At 42.7% G+C, this 20,915-nt stretch overlaps 1 protein-coding gene across 13 annotated transcripts in view; it reads right to left on the reverse strand.

Moving 5' to 3' along the window:
• The window catches only part of shot (dystonin-like protein short stop), a 710,700-nt gene that overhangs the window by 541,067 nt on the left and 148,718 nt on the right, over positions 1–20,915 (reverse strand). For 12 of the 13 annotated variants that reach the window (XM_075874376.1, XM_075874375.1, XM_075874379.1 and 9 more), the window contains 9 exons: positions 20,108–20,170; positions 18,929–19,020; positions 18,148–18,262; positions 17,374–17,551; positions 16,508–16,665; positions 15,548–16,038; positions 14,802–14,946; positions 14,598–14,681; positions 13,774–13,965 (listed from right to left, as the gene is read on the reverse strand). In XM_075874376.1, the coding sequence (XP_075730491.1) occupies positions 13,774–13,965; positions 14,598–14,681; positions 14,802–14,946; positions 15,548–16,038; positions 16,508–16,665; positions 17,374–17,551; positions 18,148–18,262; positions 18,929–19,020; positions 20,108–20,170 (1,518 nt within the window). The remainder of the gene's footprint in view (positions 1–13,773; positions 13,966–14,597; positions 14,682–14,801; positions 14,947–15,547; positions 16,039–16,507; positions 16,666–17,373; positions 17,552–18,147; positions 18,263–18,928; positions 19,021–20,107; positions 20,171–20,915) is intronic. The other variant, XM_075874380.1, reaches the window with a different exon arrangement.

Below are 20,915 nucleotides of genomic sequence, written 5' to 3' on the forward strand. Positions count from 1 at the left end.
ATTTTCTTTGCATTTTTTCATAATACCCAGTTAGAAACTGTACTGGAAACAAAATAAAAAAATTTATCGTAACACCCTACGGACCAACCATTCAGCTCCTGTAGTCAAGCTCTGCCTGTACAGCCTGTTTCACATTTAGGGAAAATCTCGGAACACATGAATCGCGGTGCGGCCAGTGCTGCAGTCGCGCATTGGCAGTAGGTTGCGCATGCGCAGACACTTGAAGGGCTGCAGTGTTACACCGTATCATCTGCTATGGCGGCACGTGAGTACAGCGCTAACTGCACCACATGTCATGCAATCCGAGATTTCCCCCAAGTGAGAAACAGACTGTACGCACATGTCGCATATCCTTACTGTGGCATGTCCTCAGCTACTCTACAGTGAAAGATTCCGATTTCTTTTAAGAAAGATAATCTGATTGATTGATTTTATTGATTAATTTATATGTGAGGTTTCACGTCCCAGAACCACCACATAATTATGAGAGACGCCACAGTGGAGCACTCCGGAAATTATGACCACCTCGGGTTCTTTAACGTGCACCTAAATCTGAGCACACGGGCCCACAGCATTTTAGCCTTCATAGAAAATGCATACCAAAGAGAATCTGAGCAAGTTCATAAGTCTAGTTCTACATTTTATGCACACACGAAGATACAACACTACTAAACATGTTGAATCATAGCTAATGTTGCTTTTATGCCATAGACTCAAAACAGAGCACTAATAATAATTAATTAACCACTATAATGACCACAATTACGAGCGATGCCATAGTGGAGGGCGCCGAAAATTTAAACCACCAGGGATTCTTTAACATGCACTAAAATTTAGGTACACAGACTTCAAGCATTTTTGTATTCATAAAAAATGCAGACACCGCAACTGCAATTCGATCTTCCAACCTTTGCGTCAGGAGTCGAGCACCATAACCAGTATGTCAGGATTACAAGTTGGTCAAAATGCTTCTAAAGCTACTGAAAAAATTGTGTCACTGATACAGAGTTGTGAATAGTTATAAATACTAAGTAGACTCATAATTCAAACCCCAGCACTCTGTTTATTCAGGAGAATTTTGAATTTTCCGTTGGCCAGTTATACTTTTAAGGTTTTAAAGGTCCTAGTTCAAACTGTTCCTTTAAATAAATTTGGTAACTCATACGTCTTATTTACAAAAAAAAAAATGGCTACCTTTGCTTATTCTAGCCTAATGTAACAGCTCATATATTTGAAAAACATTGAAAATAAAGCCAATTACACACTTGCACTTGTCAAAAACATAAAAACTACGGGAAGGAAAAGAAAAAAGAACAGATGGCTGCAAAGCGCGTGATAACCTGCTATTTCTAGTCTTCCCAGTGTGTTTCACCTTGTCATACTTAAGATAGCACCTAGTGACAAAAATCTAGTGTTCTCTGGAGTTTCTTGTCAGGAATCTGTGACACCCTGGCACAAGTACACCACACGAAGTCTAGCTTTCCTGCGAGACAATTGAGTTCCAGGAATGCAGTGGCCTATCACAGATTAAGAATGCTGGGGCACGAAAGAGGTCTTCCAGGCTCCAAATTCTTCTGCCAAAATACCACAATTTAAACTGATGGCAGGCCATGCACAGGAGTCAACTACTCAGCTAAGTACCTACTTAATCAACTACTTAACGTTTTTTTTTGTAGTTTCCAATATATTTATTTGATGTGCCAATTCTGTGACCAACTTAAAAAGAGAACTTACATTACATTAATCCATAGATACCTAGAAGCAATTGCATGCATAGGTCAGTGAACTCACTTATGATTCAACCAACTCGGACTCACTCAGACTCAGATTGAGCTGCGTGTCTGAGCGAGTCCAGGCAAGTAATATTTTGGTGGGTTCTGAGTCTGAGTAAGACCAAAGTGCAAGATTTATTTTTGAGTGAGTCCAAGCGAGTTCCACGTTTCTTGGCTAATCTATAGTCATCTAAAATAAGCCATAGAGTTTAATAAAATTAACTAGAGGGAGAGACTGGCGCTGTGATCGTTCAGCGACCATGGGAATGATGGGTAGTACACAGATTTTCCTAGTCTTCGTACTTGCGGGCAGCGAATCGTACTTGCAGCTTCGTTTATTGCTGTATTTCAGTTTTGTTTTGAAAGAAAGATTGAACCATTTTGAACTTCGTGACCCGATTTGGAGAGGTAAGTCTAAAAGAATAAGGTTGTGAAGTGCAACCGCTGAACATTTGCTTCTTTTGTTTCGTGAGAAAACAGGTCCAAGCCACACGAACACACATGGAGCCAGACTCAGGCCAGAAGTACGAAGATTAGACAAATATGTATACTACCCATCATTCCCATGCTCGCTGAAGCGCCGTGCGTTGCAGCTCGCATAGACACTAGCGCCAGAGTTTCCTCTAGTGTATATTAGGAAACTCTATGCTACCAGCCTTACCTGGATTCATTTTTACACTCGTGTCTACTCACAAATATTCTAAAGCAGTGTTGTTCATAAATCATTTCAATAGCTATCGATCAGAGGCATGAAATACATAGGTAGGGAGCCTTGACTCCTCCCCCCCCCCAATTCTTCCATCTTCCAACAATGTTCTTTATAAATATATGTTATGCCACTATCTCTTTTAAAAGAATGTTCTTACTCGTATGCAACTACTTGTAACTCATAATAAAAGGTACTTTATGAACAGGTGCCAAGAAGAGCTTCGATTAGGTGAGATACTGGTGTTGGAGAGCATTTACATTATGGTCGAACAAGCAGATTCTAAACTCACTCGAACTCACTCAGACTCAGATTGAGTTGGTAGTCTGAGCCTGAGATAGTCTGGGTGAGTAAAATTCTGGCAATTTTTTGGAGTGAGTCCAGCAGAAGAAAATTTTTGTGACCGAGTTCGAGTGAGTCCGGATAAAGAAAATTTTGGCGAGGCCCTATTGCAAACTATATTTCATGAGCGAGTCTGAAGAGCTCCACAATTTTTGCCAACCTATGAATGCATCCTTAGAAAACTTGGTGGCGTCTGAGCGTAATCTGAAGACACACTATCCCAGCGAAAAATAAGGAACCTCATATTATACACATATGAAAAATAACAGCAGCACTGGAAAAAAATAATGCAGTTTGTTTCTTTTACTTCTACACACTGCTACATTTATTTCTAAGGTTTTCCTGGCCAAAATTATAATATGGTTATGAAGCACGCCACAGTTGAGGAATCTGGGTAAACTTTACCACTGGGAGCATGTGTGCCTAAACCAAGTACACTGGTGTTTTTGCATTTCACTCCCATTAAATAGGACTGCCACGACTGATAGGGTAACAAATACATGTCTTCTTTTTTAGCAATGAAACACCTTGCCTGCTAAGAACCATGGCAAGCATTTACAGACACTGTCATATTGATGAATCTGCTGCAATATTGAGATATTTGAGCACATGTAACTCTTACATTTGAAACGTGCCCTATTTTTATTATTATTGAGCAATCGTCTAAGTTTCCAGATTCCATGCAAGTTACATTAACCTGACACAGGAGAAATATTCAGCTGGTGAGCCCAATGCCATGTCAACATCAGTGAATTTTCACAACAATCAGATTAAGGTGCACACATTGTTTGTAAAAAAAAAGGAAGCAAAATTTTTTTTAATGATTTGCTATCTCCCACAATGATCTACTAAATAAACAAGTACAGCTCAATTTATGATGCAGTATATACGTCAATGTTGCTCTGAAGTCGTGGTCACCATTAGGTTCCTTTGAATAGTACACAGAACTGAACTTTTTTTATGTCTAAATTGATCAGCTGAATTTGAATCAACTGCTGCAACCTCTCTAAGTCAAAGCAGTAAACAACTTATGACAGGCTCAGGTGTTTAAAAACCACAAAGTTAAGATCAAGACATTCATGCATTCTAGATAACGTTGTAGTATGAGTGAATTGGTGATTCATTATCAACATGACTACAGAGCCATGACATTAACTCTAACATGGAAACTGCTTAAGTCAGCCTCCGTGTTGTGCCTTCATTTCTGTCCTTGGTCGATTCGTACAGTGCAGCCATGTCAGTGTTCATGCATTCAGTGCACAAACGGCTTTAACACATGCACGATCTGACAATAAATGCAGACGCCATTCGTGGAAACTACGAGTTCATAATGCACACCACTTTGGAGGCCAGATGACAAACTAACATGCAGGATAGCAACACAAGCAACCTCATAATCAAATATAAATTAAGGCAGCTTCACACTAAAAGTGCAGAGCCTGAAGGAAGGGCAGAGCTGTTGTTTTCTTCTTTCCTCCTCTCTTTACTTTGCTCCTATTCCTTTTGTTTTCTCTCAATATCCGTTTCTTTTTGTCTCTTTCAGTGCTTTTTCTTTCTTCTCAATATTTTTTCCCTTACTTTCCTTATTTTGTGCTTGCTTCCCTTTTTTTTTTTTGCCTATTGCCTATTTTTATGCATCATAGTTTTGCCTGTGTTACACCAAGCACATAAGCAGTATTTTTTTCTTCTGACGGTAAGTGATCATCAAGGTGCTCAAAGAACGAGAGGAAGAAGACTTCTCGTGGGTCCCAAGGAGTGTTCTATATGCTACCCAAGAAGCGTTATGCCAAGCGACGCCAACAGCACACAACAGCATACAACAGCTCGGCCCCCTAAAATGCTCCACACTTAAACATGACAATGGTCACTATATCCTGGAGACTACACCATTTACGAAGTCAAGTGGCAAGAAAACTGCAGTGCGAGTAAAAAAAAAAGAAGTAATAAATCGGTCTGATGAAGGATTCTTTCAAAATAGATATCGCAATTTTCCAGGTACATTCAAATCTCTATACATATAATGCAATATCAGTAATAACGAAGTACATAAAAACTAGTCTTGCAATAGATATAGTATTAGGAATATACTTTTGTAACCAATCTTTGTATATAACAAACTTGTTTTCGTGTAAGATGCAATTTTATTATTGATATGTGGGGTTTAACGTCCCAAAACCAGCATATGTATATGAGAGACGCCGTAGTGGAGAGCTCCGGAAATTTCGACCACCTGGGGTTCTTTAATGTGCACCCAAATCTGAGCACTCGGGCCTACAACATTTCTGCCTCCATCGGAAACGCAATTTTATTATAACGCAATTTGAGTGTGTTGGGCTGATTATCCCAAAAGTAAACCAAGGTCAACCTCAAATCTTTATTTTTTAAATGTCGTGCAGAAACCCCAGTGCTGGTGCACCAAGTGTGCGACCAATATGAAGATTGATGCGACCATCATGAAAAAATAAACTAGAAGCAAACACAATTTCATGCAGCCAGTAAGAAATTTCCCAAGGCTCTTTCCTCGCATGATTGGCAAACGTGTGACCTCGAAGATGAGGCGTATTGTTGAAAAGATGTTGGTGAGCTGCTTGGTTAGGATTCTTGATAGAATGTGTCAGCTCACCTGATCAAGGACGTTGCAAGATACAGCCCTTCTCTGTGTTTTATTAGCAAAGAATCTGGTTTGGCCGATGTAAGCTTAGCCCCAACTCCCTATAATTTCATGCAGAAAATCCAAATTGGCACTTAACAAGCTGTCAGATCTTTGTAGACACATTTCTTTTAAAATAATATCTGGGTTTACATCCCGAAACCATGATATGAATACGAGAGACACTGCAGTTGAGGGCTCTAGAAATTTCAGCCACCTGGAGTTCTTTAACGTGCACCTAAATATAAGTACACGGGCCTCATAAAAATTTTTACACCATCGAAAATGCAGCCATGGTAGTCGAGATTCATTCTTGCGATTGTCTTCCTATCAAAAAGACCAAGCCTTTGTGCAAAAAGATGCACACCAGGCCAATGTTGCATTTCATGGTGGATGGGATGTACTGAATTCCATTACCCTTTGTGGTCATCTGTCAAGGCCATGCCCCTTCCCCCCTCCCCCCCCCCCTCATGTGAAGATATATGCTCCAGTGACAGATTCAGAAGCTCTCAGTGTGCATGCTTACTTGCATTATCTGTTTATTTCAGTGGATTGCATCACTTTTCATCAATGTTTTTCGATTACACATGGCAGTTTTGCTTGCCTCTAGTTGAGGGCAGCACTGTTCAGATGGTAGCATGCAGTGCTGACTGGATGGCAAAATTTTCTCTGTGGGTATTTTATTAATGAAAAATGTGCTAGTTCAGAGAGTCCAATGAAAATTTTAGCACAAATGAGGACTATGTAGCACCTCTAGGTGGTCTTCGCTCAACCTCGGATAACCTTAAGTTAAAAACACCGACGTGTAAAAATCTGGGAGGTGACAGTGTGTGGTGATCACCTACAATACAGTGTAGGGAACAGAACACATTTTTTTTAGATTTAACAAATGGCTTTTCAATCATGCTTTTTCAAGTTACCTTCCCACAAAAATACAACTGGTTGCCGAAGGCATGAAGGAACAAAGACACCTCTTCTTCAGATAAAAACTCATTGCACAGCTCATTTGTGACATGCAGTCAAAACCAAAAAGAGGTGCCTATCTGCGAATTCCCCGGGATATAAGCAGTTGGAGGGCAAGTCACACTTCATACATAAAAAAATAAATCGCAGGTTTTTGTCACTGCGCAGGGTGCAGTGATAAAACGGATGCCATGACAGCGACTCATGGCTACTAGCAGTGCTCACTAACACTACCATGTTTAAATTCCGATATATGCCTCGTAAAAGGAACGGGCCGGCACTACAGCGCAGTTGGTAGAGCATAAGATGTGTTAAACAACAGCCAGCGGCAAGTTACTTCGCTTTTTTCCCATATGCATTACAATCAAAGCTAATGATATCACCGGTACTTTCTTTGCCAGCGCTGTCTCTTAGTTCTCATCAATATTGTTTAACAAACAAAAGCGAGCCCCTAAACTTCATTTCTTTCCTACAACCAAGTATGAACTATGAGAACACATGAATCAATATAACCGCGAACTAAAAGTGGGAATTAAAATGCGTTATGAATACTAGCACCTTGCTTTATTGTTTATCAGTATTTTTATTTTTTTTTTTTTTTTGCTATCCTGATGTGACAGAATGCCACATGCTTACTGTACCCGTTTGAAGAAGGCAACATGCAGAACCATGAATTACTCACAGCTCTTTACGCCACTTAACACAATAAAGGCCGAGAGCTTCGGCACTGCTTCGTAGTTGGCTTTTTGAAAGATGCCTGGCATCACCGCACGCTAAAAGTGGCTGCCTTCATTACAGCAAAGACGACTGGCATATTGCAGCAGGCAGTAAAGAAACAAAAGACAAAAAAAGAGAGGCTGAAACGTTAGCTTTGACAGGCCTGCTAAGAAGCAGCGTCTCTCATAGAGGTTCATCTGAGCCGGCTTAAAGAGAGGACAGAGCTTAACACGTAGAGGAGTAAACAGGCGGCATTCGACGGAGAAAGGCCGAGGAGGAAGATTTATGAGCCAGGCGCAGCTGCTGCAACGAAGAAAGACAAGAGAGAAGGAAAGAACAATAGCTGTGCATACAAAGAACTGTTGCGTAGCAGGCAGAAATATGGGTACTTCCTTTACTTTGTGCGAACGGCCAAGTGTAGAAAGAAGTAACACTTGATCTATAAAAAATACATTGACGATTACAATACTGCCTCATGAAATGCTGAGCACAGCTTCATGTTGAGGCAACGCCAACTGTGTTCAAAGCTTTGGCTTTCCCCAAGCCATTGACTACCATTACTTTTCAGAATAGAACAGTACCACTATGCTATTCTTCATCTTTCTGTGGATAAGCGAGGTACCCACTTCCTATGATAGTTCATCCCATGACGTATATAATTTTGTATGCTCATTCATCTATTAAGGAGAGATGCAAGCTGGAAAACGGAAGTTTTTCTCAAAATTTCATTTTTTGTTTTTATTTGCTTTCATCAGTTTCAGTTTTTCTACATTCACAACAAAAAAACAAAACGAAAACTGTAATTAAACTCGTAGTAGGTTAAAATCGCTTTTAAGGAGCAAAAGATGGCTACTAAAAAAAGGGCTCATTGTCTAGAGTCCCCTGGAAATCGTCACCTGGTTGCTTCCCATTGCATTTCGCAAGAGGGGTTTACTAAAGCTACATGTTCAAATAGCCATGGTTGCGAAGCTCTCATGATGAAAAGAATCATTTTGAAAAACATATGTTTTTGCATAGATGAGCTTTAACTTATACCTTCAAAATGTGTTTTTCTCAAGATCCATTTTCGGACAACTTTCCGAGCTTAGACATAACGTTTTTTATATTTCTGTTAGCCCTATCGAAATGAAATTTTACCCACATATTTAGTAACATGTGAAGGGTGCAAGCATTTTCTTCAGAACTTGATATCGCCTGTATAAATATTACGAACATAAAGTCAGCAATTCGTGTGGACTGGGAATTTTGAGAATTCTCCCATGACAATTTTTCTTGACCACAAAAATGCTTTATACACACTTGATTGATAGTTATTTACATTCTAAAGTTAATGCGGAGCAATATGAGCTATTCATGGCTCGCAACTACAAAAGTTTAGTGGCACAAAAAATCTGTCTATTATAAACTATACTTTACACATTGTCATGGCACAAAATGATAACTGTGCAACTTACTATAAAACTAAATAAATATTTGAAATCAGCATAAAAGCATATATATATATATATATATATATATATATATATATATATATATATATATATATATATATATATATATATATATATATATATATATACATATATACATATATATATATACATATATACATATATACATATACAGCAAAAGTTTCATTGCCATAGGCTACCGATTAGCCCAACCTTTTTTCCGGATCGCACCCCCTTAAATCATTCAATTTGACCATACATTTATAGAGGAGACATACTGCCTCTGAAATGTAGGGATCAAGACAAATTCCGAAAACTTCTCTTGGATAAATGTTGTAAGAGAAGTCACAGCTGGTTGTACTAAAAATAATTACGGGGTCTTGCAGGCCAAAACAACAATATGATCGTGAGGTAAGCCATAGCAAAGAACTCCGCGTGATTTTCTTACTACTATCCGATTTTCTTTAGCATGCACCTAAAATTTCACTTGTTCTTTCACACTGCCCACGTCAAAATGCTCCCATCGACACCGTAAATCGAACTTTTGCCCTCGAGCTTGGCAGTGCAGCTTTTAAAGGGGTAGGGGCACAAGATTTTCTAGACAAGATAGCCTGTGGGATCGATTCTCATGAACACGCATATATCTGCAGAATATCAACAAATATGGCTTAGAAGGTTTTTTACATGAATTTTGAAGTTTGCGTGCACAATCGACTACTATACGCTGTTCCTCACAGCATTGACACTCTCGAAAGTGACTCCACGGTGACCTTTTTACTTCTCTCACATCACCACACTACAGCCAACACAAGTTACGACGATGTCATACATAGTAGCCATTTCCGTTTTGTAAGATTTGCGCCAACATCTGAACTACTACTCAGTGGCTGCTCTTAGGTTTGTGGCCACAGTGCACGCTTTGAAAGTTTTGTGTGTGACACTTTTCCCAATTCCTATGCAAAAAGGCTTCTTGATACAGGCCATGCGAAAATGCGTCGCAGCTCTGTGTGCCGACATGGTTGTGTGTTGCAAATCTAGGTGGTGATAGTTGCGCCTGGCAGCTTGTTTTTGAGCACCCTCAAGCCGAAACAAAAACTGGTCAGTAACAAGGAGGAGCCTGTAGTTAGTTATCTGTCATGTTCTTCAGCAAACGATGTGCAAAGTTATGATCAACAGGCCCTCCAACACAATGCAGCAAAAAAAAAAAAAAAAACGTGAGTGAAATTTTTGTGTCAGTACCCTTTTAAGCTACCACAGCAGGTTGTGTCAATTGTGATCACCACGCCAATACTGATACCATGAACTGTGCGCATACAAATGCTGCGAGAGACTGTGTACTAGTACTAAATCAGAGATTAAAAAGTGTAAAACAAGAAGTATGTTTGGGCAATCAAGTATTGCACTTCTTTAGCAGATGTGTAAGCACGAATACCAATTGTGAAAGGAACAGCGACACCTATGCAAGGCTAGATCCACCGGCTACCTACAACATCCTAATCTAACCTAACCTTATTGTTCTGGGTATTGCAACCCACAACAATAACTCATCTGGCTTGAATTTTCCTCCTCAAAAACTATGCACATAATACATTCCTATCAGCTGATAGCCACATGCTGCAGACGACCAGAAAATACCAGGTGCACGACAATAATGCTTTGAAAGCAAGCAAGACATATCACTGTGTGGCAGATAGGCACCGTGGACTTAAGATAGTCCCATAATATCAGACCCAGCAACAACAGTTTCAGAATAGCCTCCTTGCATTGAAGATGTGTGGTGAAAAGACGCATGGCACTGACTATGTAAAAGTAGCTTCTTAAAAAATCCTAGATAGAAGGAAGAGAAGCTGAAGCACTCTCCAGGCCACATGTAGTCTACACCTACGAGTTTTTATATAATTTTTTACAGCAGAGCTGTAAATGACCCACTAGGTTGATTTCGCAGAACCAATGGCATATGTCTGTGAACAGAAAAAAACTACAACATCATCAAATGACATTGTATATCGGTCAAATATGGGCTGATTCCAGAAGCAGTGCAATACAAAGTGAAGCACAAAAAGCTTCAATAAAAATGTTGTGGGGGTGCTGACACCCCCTGTAAAGTTGTTTGCGCCGCGTGGCGCACGTGTCTCGCACAGAAGCCGTATTTCGGAGTCACAACTATTGAGCGGTAGGTGGCATTGTGTTCGCGAGCGTTGATCACCGCTATCATCATCATGGTTAGATTGATAGTGCCGACAGTGACCCCTGGCGGCAAGCCTTGGTGGCGGCAGGAGATAATTGAGCGAGTCTCTTTCTCTGGTGGCGTTTGGCGCGAAAGGTTGGTTGTCTCTCGCGGTGTGTCCTCAGTGCACGGCACCGCCGGCCGTCTGCCGGGGGTTACTGTGGCGAGTCAGGTGTTGGCAACGCCGGCTTACGTTTGTTATGTTGTTGAATGTTGTCTAATTATGTGTAAGGTTGTTTAGCGTGTGGATCACAGTTGATGTTATAATAATTAGGCTGACGATATCGTCGATCAAAAAGTAGTTAAATAAATATGTGTTGTTTGGTTTGTTCCGAATTCGTCTGCTGCGTTTGTTCACTGCAAGAGTGTGGTGGCAAACACCACCTTCAGACCCCACACAGTACATTTTTCAATTGACCCCACACAGTACATTTTCATAGTGACCTCAGTGGCGTCTAGGCACTGCGTTGGTGCAGTCGGGCACGGCATGTATGAGTCACCTACACATTGCGAGAGTGTCCAAGACACTTAGAATAACAGAAGGCTGAGCTAGTTGGTACTGGGAGCTAGTTGGTACTTGGGCAAACATGGACACAAGAAGGAGGTCAGGACACCACAAACGCCAACTTACAACTGAAGATGCGCAAAACGGTGGAAAAGAAAGAAGGCATGAGAAAGCCATATTCCAACCTATCAATTTGGCACACGAGGTGACCTGAAGCCCGACTGCAATGTCCGCCTGTACCACGAACTATTACTGAAATATTTCATGTTGTATTGTGAAGCATGTATACAGGACGCGTGTGTTTGTAAATCATGGAAGTTGCTTTTACTGCAGTTTCAAGCAGGGGAAGCACGGGTTACTTTTTTGCATTACCATTTTATTCAATGACGGTGATTGTAATGAAAGCAAGACTATGACTGGTATACTGGAGTAGAGCAGTGTGTCTTCTGAAGCCAGAAACGTGGCCCTTTTTATCAACAATGGCCTGTGGTCTGACTGCCTGCGGAGCACACCTGTTAACTGTAGCACCAATTGTTGCCACAGCTTGAGAGTTGTTTTTGACAAGCTCAGATATGGGGCCTCAAAAACAATTGTAGGAATTTTGTCCCAAAACTACTGTACAACTACAAGCGACACTGTAACTACAAAAATTTCAACCACCTAGGGCTACAAAAATTTCAACCACCTAGGTGCCTTCAAGTTTAAGCACATGGGCCTCAACCATTTTCACGTTGATCAAAAATTCAGCCACTGCTGCCTGAATACAATCCCGCAACCTGTGGGTCGGCAGTCAGGCACCACAACCGCTAGGTATGTGGGGCCTCCAGAATTGCAACTGCTGAGCAGGTCACAGAAGCTCATGCAGAAACTACCAACTGCTTTCTCCTATTTCACATGCCATGATCGCGAATTGCTGTCTGCACAGCAGACATGGCATTTGTGAGAGTTCGCTCTTTTTATGTACCGTGGTTTTCAATGACTTATTAGAACTTCAAGCTTTTTTAGATTGAACACATTGAATGAAGCTTTAACAGCATCTCTGCACTTTTGAGCTCCATTTTGGAGTGAAATGCTCTAGGAAAATGTGCCAGCATTCATTAAATAGTGTCATTTTACTTCAGCAAATCTTAGCAACTACTTTTCTGGCTAGAGCAGCTAAAGGTGATTCTAGTGTATTTTGTTACGAAACTTCAAAATTCCGCAACATTGTATCAAACATGCATATGCATTGAATAAACAAAGAAGTTTTTTTTTTCCTTTTAAAATCGAACAGAACACTGGTGTGCTGTAGGAAACGCACAAGCTCAGAAGACACAAAAGGTATCTCATTATAATAATGCATCCTAATGGTTAGCAGTGTTTACTTTTTACATATTACTTTAGTTTTAATTGTGTAATGTGATAACTTTATTGATTAAATACAAAACTTTGCCTTTAATTAACTTCATTAAAATATAATTTTCACATCCGCTGATTGCAGCACCCTCAACGAAGCATCATAGTAGGAGTATCACCACTGTTTTGCAGCAGGCAGCACAATGTCTCATACCAGCACATTATAATGATAATGTCCTATTTTTAATCTTAGGTTTCATTTTTGCTATTGAGCAAACTTTGATAGATGAAAGCTCGATATTTTTTATGCATTGTTTCATGCAAGTTTGGTGCAACTTTCCACAAAAATGCCACGCTGAAGTGAGTGGCTCAAAGGGCCACTCAGTTTGGCACATTTGGCACAGTTATAAACCTGTACTGACACAAGACAATGTCGCAATGTTGCTACAACTGTACTCGCCCAACTGGCAAGATTGAGTGGCAGTTTTGGTGACTTCTCACAAAGCACCATCCTTTCGCACTATGTGCACGTGTGCATTTCCGAGGAAACAATTAATTGGCATAATAGTTAATCTCCCACCTTGAACACATATACAACAGTGCCCAGCATACTTGTGCATATGTGGCATCAGCATACAAAACTGCAAACGTTGGTTCCAGCCATTGGAGATAATGAAAAGAAATCTCTTGAAGGAAGGTAAGTGTGCAAACATAAAGACATAGGACAAACACCAATTATCAGTTGGAAAGCGGCAGCAAAAGATACAAGCGCTTCCACTACTATCGATATTAGTACATACCGAACATATAGACATATGGACTACCATCCTATGTAGCACATATCCTATGTAGCAGTGAAAGCACATGTGTGAGCCAGCTGTCGATTAACTTGCATGAAAACGAAATTTTTATATGCCTGCATGGTTCTCTTGCATAGACCCCAACAGAGCCAGATCGACACATGGTGCTCCATACCTGCACAGACAAACTTTCGTGTCTACTTATCTGCTGCTGTGTGTTCTCTTGATCTCTTCTCCTGTACCTTTGTTTACGATAAATTTTTGCCAACAAGATTGACTTTCTGTTACGAAAGAAAAGAACTCACCTGCTGGTCAACTGCTTTTGCCAGGTCCTCAGCCAGGGCCAGGTAGCGAGCATTGAGCTCATTCACTTCAGCCACCACCGCACCGCTCCCATCCGGCTCGAGCCGACGCCGTTTCGCAGCCAGGCTGCCGTCCAGGCTCGGGTGGTCTTGCTCGAGGCCCTCCGCAAAGCGCTGCAGCCGCAGGCCGTAGATCTGCCACAGGACGAGGAGGGGGAACGGCGTCGTAGTGACTGCAGACCCGCAGCGAGGCCACACCACGGGGTCCACGGATCCGTTTAGGCTAACCAGGAAGGGCCGTTTTTGTTTTTGTTTTGGTTGGGCAAGCCAGGTGGGGCAAGGGCAAGGGCCGTGCAAGGTTCTTCGGGCAGGCGCTTCGACGCAGGGAGGCGGCGGCAGGGCGCAAGGCGGCAAGAGCCAAAAGCCGGTCCTATTCTAGGTAGCACACACACGATGCAGACGATGAGATGCCACACTCTCGCTTTCTTCTGTTCCACGGCGGTGGGCCTTACACACACGCTTTTTGCCAGAGCACAAAGAGCAACACATCAAGGAAGCACGCTCTCCGCCGCGCTGTTTCCTGGTGTACAAAGCAAGCGGCACACTGAAGCCGAAAAAAGGGGGGGCGGGACACACACACAAGGTGGTGCACTGGAAAGAGGAGCGCGTGGAAAAAACTGCAAGCGGCCCCGGCGGGCAAGCTGCGTCATGCACCGCCACCGCCCGCTGCATGGAGGAACGGGTAGGGGAGTGATGGGAAAGATAAACACGACAAGGGCCCCGTGGCGTGGTCCCCGGGCGGCAGCATGCGGAGGAAAGCCACCAACCTGGGCCTCCCGGGTGAACCTTCCTCCCAGCACGTTCACCTCCTCAATGCGCGGCCGCCTGCCACTGACCTCAGTGTACAGGTCCTGAGGCAACACAGACATGTTTAATCCAACACACTACAAGCACAGCATGTACCCTGTGCCCCCCTACGGAAGATAGCATGCAATGCACAACAAACAAACTCCGAGTGGTTTCCAGCTCACCAGAGCCTGCTGCCGGTCTACGGAGGGGCGGGCTGTCTTAACCGCATTCACTCGCACCGTCGCCTGGCTGGCCCAGTTCCGCTCTTCGTCCATCTTGTTGCGGTAGGCGCGCAAGAGCTCAGATGCTGCCTCACAGCTGCGCAACCTGCGATGCCCAAGCACACATCTCTGGCTCACACACTAGAGATTTCAGAGTTCTGTGTGGAGATGGATGCTCTTATATTGTGCTTTTGCAACTGTTAAACGGGATGAGAAGTGACTGACAGCTCAGCTAGTTGGTAAAAATTCATTCTATAGAAGAAATCGAGACATTACAACAACTGCAAATGCGCACAATGGTAGAACAGAAGGCGGCACGAAAAGTTATCTGTGCATGCCCTGGCAATAGACTAACCTATGAATACAGCACGTGTGCGGATCTATGTGATAGATGAGAGTTAAGGCATTTGATTTCATATTTATGCGAGTTAATGAACGGGTGGCTCACACATGCACTACCACTATTATTGATATGCCATGCCTCAATCATCAAACCCATGGCTTTTTTTCCTATGCCAGTACAAAACAGCGCATCCATCGAATTTTGGTGTGCATTTACCTTCTCGGCTACGTAAAGAAAGATCATATGTGAGCCTCCGGTTAGTGACCTCTTGTGTTCCAATAATTTCTCACTAATGCAGCGTCCTGTCTGTCTTTCAGAGTAGAAAAGGTAAACATATAAACTAGGCCACCCAATTCCTACTCACCGTTCAGCCAGTTGGTTGGCTGCGTTGTCCCAACGGCGCACAACCTTTCGCAGGTCATCTTCCAATTTGCGGACATCTGGATGTGAATAGGCATTGGGACGCGAGCGCTCAGTCACCTTTCGGACGCTGGCAACATCTTCTGCGAGCCGGTCTAGCTGAGGTTGCTGCTGCTGGAGCTCCAGCTGCAGTGCAACAAGGTCTTCGTGCACCTGTCTCAAAGCAGTCTGCTCTTCGGGCATTGGACCCTGTGCAGCAAGCTGCTCTTCGACGGACGAAACAAATGTGGTTGCCTCCGAGAGGCCGTGGTTGGCGATCTCCACAGCCTTGAGCCGCTCGACGTAGAGATGAGAGAGATTCCAGATGCGGTCCCAGAGACGCACCACACCGTCATGCCTATCCTGGGTTGTTGGAGTCTTTTTGGTCATCTGCTTGAAGGCCACCCGCATCTCGGCCACTTGTGGCTCAAGATCCTGCAGACCTTCTTCAAACTCCTGCAACAGACGCACATGCAAGGCAGCAAGATTAAAGGAGTACTGGCACTAAAATTTCGTGCCCTATTTCTTGATGCAATCAGTCTTTAATGCCCTTATCATGGCTGAAAACCTCATTTTCCTTGATCGTGCCATGGTCAATTATTTGGAGACACTTTTATGGTGCCCAGCTTCAGGTCTGGTTTGAAAGAGTGAAATAGGGCTATTATATTAAGCCCTGGAGCTTCACAGGCAAGAACCACAATATTATTATGAAACACAGCACCGTGGGAAACTCCGAATTGATACTGAACTGGAGTTGCATGTGCACGGGTGTTCTTGCATTTCACCTTCACCAAAATGCGACCACCGGTCAAGGCATCCAACCGACATTCTTGAGCTTAGCAGGGCAACACTTTAGCCACTAGGAAATCCCTGCTCACTGTCGGCTTGAGCTGAACTTGGCTGAAAACATAAGATGTCAACCAACCTTGTGCTGTACCACGAGTGCATCGAGGCTGTCGATGTCTCGTGGTATGTGTGCCTGTGTCCGCGAGTTCAACGTGCGCTCCTTCTCCTGCAGCAGTTTCTCGAGACGAGCCGAGAGGTCCGCAAAACGTCGACTTGGGCTCTCTGGTGACTTCTCGGCTGGAAAAGAGGCCAAATTGCACTGAACATCTCTAAAGATACTGGCGCAAATATATGTGATACTTCAAAACGTATTCATGTGTACTGCTCCATTTATTATGTCATGCTGCCCCTTCTGCTTAGGTTTAATTATGCTCTTAGTATTTATAAAATGCAAATTGAATGGTAGGCTATTTTGACAGTAAAAAAATGAAGAATTATAGAAGCAACGGCTTTTTCTTGATGCTTGAAACGCAAACGCTAACGTACACAGAGACTTAGCAAGACAAGGAAAAAGCACATACTACCAACTGAAAGTTTAATTTGCAAATCTGTGGCATATGTGACAAGAAAGGTAAAAGTTCTATAGAAACATATCATAAGAGCGCATTAAGAACAACCGATAAAATATACATGACTGCCACACCTAGCCAAAGCCCGCGTAGCCTAGCCGTCGCCGAGGACCTCGGAAGATGTTCCTCGAACAATGTGTCCCTGGCAGCCTAGCCCCTGGCACAACAACAACCGTTGGACAAATAAAGTTCATTCAACTCAACTAGAAGAAAACACTAAACGCGTACAGCATGTGCCACTTTCCGAGAACACGAGCTTCTTAGCAAATATCAAGTCATGTATCATGAACCACCAGCTAGTTCAACCAGCCATTTTGGCAAGCTTTTCCTCGTTCAAAACTTACGACGCATGTCAAACTCAAAACAGCCTCCTCACCTTCCTCCTCACGGAGTTTGGCCATGAGATCTTCGAACAACTTGTTGCACAGACGAATCTCCTCGCGAAGACGTCGCATGTCTGGGTCAGTAGGGTCACCTTCGGCAAGCAACTTCTCAGCATCCTCATTGAGCGCACGAATTATGGACTCGCGTTGGCTTGGCTCCATAGCCCGGAACTGCAGCGTTCAGTCCACATAAAAGAGAACAATAAAAAGAGGCCTAGCGTCAGTCAGTATTGTAAATCTTGGAATATAAAACCCCAGATAGTTTTATTATTATATATCTAAACTATTCATTCCTCCCCCCTCCTTTCGTATCAGTATTCTGTGATTGATCTTTCAGGCCAGGCCTGTTGCACTTGTTTACCACGACATGCAATGAAAGTTACAAAAACAGAGCATTAGTAGTGTGCTGAACAAAAATATTTTGAAATAGCGCACTGAAGATGTTAAAAAAAGAGTGTACATGCTTAAAAAAAGTTGTGGAGGTGTTTTAACTAAAATTCATAAGTTTATATGACCATATTTTTTATATGAACGTTTTGAAGAATGCCATAAAATAAAAATATCCCCGACCAAGTGCAAGTTTTTTCAAAGCAGAAACCTGCAAACACAAACGCACTCCTCTGTGCTAGGATCCCTAGCTGGGTCTTTTAGCCTGCCAAGCACACCTACAGTCATAGAATGGTGTGAGAGTAATATGCCAATTCTCATTTAGGCAATAGAATGCTGCAGACAAGGAAGCACGCAAGGGGCTTCCGAGCCAGACTGACCGTCTTGAGGTCCCAGGCCTTGACAATCTTGATGGTGGCAAAGATCATGTTGAGCCGCAGCTTGTGCTGTTTCTTGGTCCACAGCTTGACCACGAGGTCATATTTACGTTTCAAGCTGCATGGGAGAGACCAGAATTACAGCGACAGAAGTGGCATTTTTATTTCTGGAGCAGGAGAAATGGTGCTTTGGAGCAGCTGTTGGTTTTTTTTCAAAGCAGATGGCTAAATATCCCAAATGAGTAAAGCATCATAAAGCATCTCAAACGCTGCTGTCTGTTATGAACCGTATGGCACAAGCAATAATCATTTAAATTTGTAATAAGGCAGATGGATGTTCACTAAAGTAAGTTCAAAACACAAGTTCTTGAGGCATAAATGAGGTCAAAGTTAACAAAGTGGTAAATGTAAGCAGTCACACATCAAAGTCGTCACAGCAGCAGTTAAGAAACAGCATTTCAAACTAATCTCACACACCTATCCCCAAAATAGACGGCTTATAATGTACAAATTTCAGCTAAATCAGATATATACCAACAATGCCTGCACATGTATTGTGACTATGCTAGTATACAGCTAGTATACATGTTGCACCCTAGTTACCTTTATTCAGATTGGTTTTACTTTCAATGTGGCTCACTGCATGGTCACACGGTTAAAGTTTCCTGTTTTCAGTGACCCACCACCATTATGGAGCAGGTTTGGAGCAGTTATTAATATCACGCTTTGGAGCAGTATGGAGCCTAACTTCCATCACAGGAATTGCATCAGCCACGCCACTTGCCTCTCAGCCAGCTCAATCGCCTCTGGGTTGGGAGGTGGGATCATGAAGCAGACACCTGGCACCTGGCCTTCGTGTCCCTTGGCATTGGCCACCTGTACCGAAAACTCGTTAAAGCATGCAGCACTAGTGGCACTACCAACACTAACTTTAACAGCGGTTCACACATGCCAAAGCACACAAGAGCTGTTCAAACACTAAACGATTCTTGCAACTCTCTGGTTTTGCTTCCTCCAGTCGCCCCTTATCAATATTTCGGCACTTCAGGGCTTTGTGCCGTTCAAACTTTTCTTTCTCACCTAAGGCCCCTTTCAACATGGCACCAATGTACAATAGAACTTCTGTGTTACGATCACGACTCACACATATTCCGAGGCGATATGAATTTTTCTATGGTACGGGCCAAGACCCCAGCAATGTAATAAAATACGACTGTTGTGAGCAGTTTTCCACCTTGGGACGTTTCACATGAACATGCACTACAGCGTAGGTTATAACAGGGGCTGCCCGTGCTGCCACGGAAGACACCTAAATCCTGTGCTGCCATGGGAGTCCAAGCACAAGCATTCACACTGCCGCCACCAGTTCGTCAAAATCAGCCATCAGCAGAGCATGTTGCCCTCCAAGATTGTGCACAAATTTTGGAGGCCCTAATGTGCCTTCACATAAATTACAGATGGCATCACCTTTTTCACGAATACAAGTATTGCTATTGACACTTAGAAACTTTCAACTTTTGACACTTAGAAACAATCATTCAACATGTTTATCCCATTCATGATGTTACTGTGGCCAATTAATGACAATATAAGACAATTATAGAAAACATAAGCCAGCTTTTTGTTGTCACATAAGGATTTTCCATGTTTTTATGTGATTTAAAATTTAGATGATACAAATATTTTTCTAAACCCTGCAAGGTTCGAATCACCAAGGTTCTACTGTATTTTTTTTTCTTCTGATTTGCTAGCAATTAAGACCTCTAGAGCAAGAGACAACTTCTGAGAGCCAGTCCTGTATCAAACATGATGCATAAAGCTATTCTGCCGACATTTTCAACCGGCTGTCGCAGTAACCCAGTGCCAGTATAATCATGTAAAAGCTATTTTTTCTGAAATCTGCGAGCAAAAGCACTTCCTGACAGATGTCGTCACACATGTGAAGCATACATAAGTCACCCACCTTCCATCGGTCTCTCTGTGTGTTGTCGTGCAGCCAACACTGCTCGCCACGAGCCACCGTCATCTGGACAAGCACAACACGCAACACGTGACCAGCAGGCACAGAAACATTTTTGCCATCGCAACCGGACTTACACTTCATCTCACCGCCGCCGTTAAGGCTACCGGCTTCAAGTAGACCACACGGTAGCGCACCCAGGCATAGTTCCTTATATAGTTACCTTTCAATCAACAGGATTGAGACATTTGCTATTGCTTAGCACATTTTACGTTGCATCGATGCATAATATGTTTACTCTTCGCATCGACGTCACATGCCTTCAATTTCTGTATCAATAAATGCCAGTAACAGTGGTTTGTTACAAATAAACATTAGCACATAAGCAGAACATGACTGCCGGCTCTAACCTGGACTTGTGCTTACTATACTTCCATTGTACTGGCAGCAACAAATAAATGGCGAAATAAGCCATTGCCTTGTGCCATCTCACACTGAGGTTAAAGCAGCAGGTAGGCTTTGTCATTATTTGCGAGACAGGCCACATCTGCAAAGCCTAACATGCCTAGAATTTGATAATGGGTGGCTCGCTTTGCTCACTTTGGGTGGCTCGCTTTGCTCAATAATGAAAATGGGGGACTCGCTTTGCTCACCTTACGCTGCGAGCAGACACTACAGAGGTGCCAAGCAGGCTACACGATGCGGATAAATACATGTGGAGGGGCTAATCGCCCTTTCTATTGACTAAGGAGCCCTCTAGCCTTCACAGTGCTGAAAAAAACTTCCGTGATGGATACAATGTTGAATTCAG

This window comes from Rhipicephalus microplus, chromosome 9 (assembly GCF_043290135.1).
Source record: "Rhipicephalus microplus isolate Deutch F79 chromosome 9, USDA_Rmic, whole genome shotgun sequence".
Taxonomy (NCBI): Eukaryota; Metazoa; Arthropoda; class Arachnida; order Ixodida; family Ixodidae; genus Rhipicephalus; species Rhipicephalus microplus.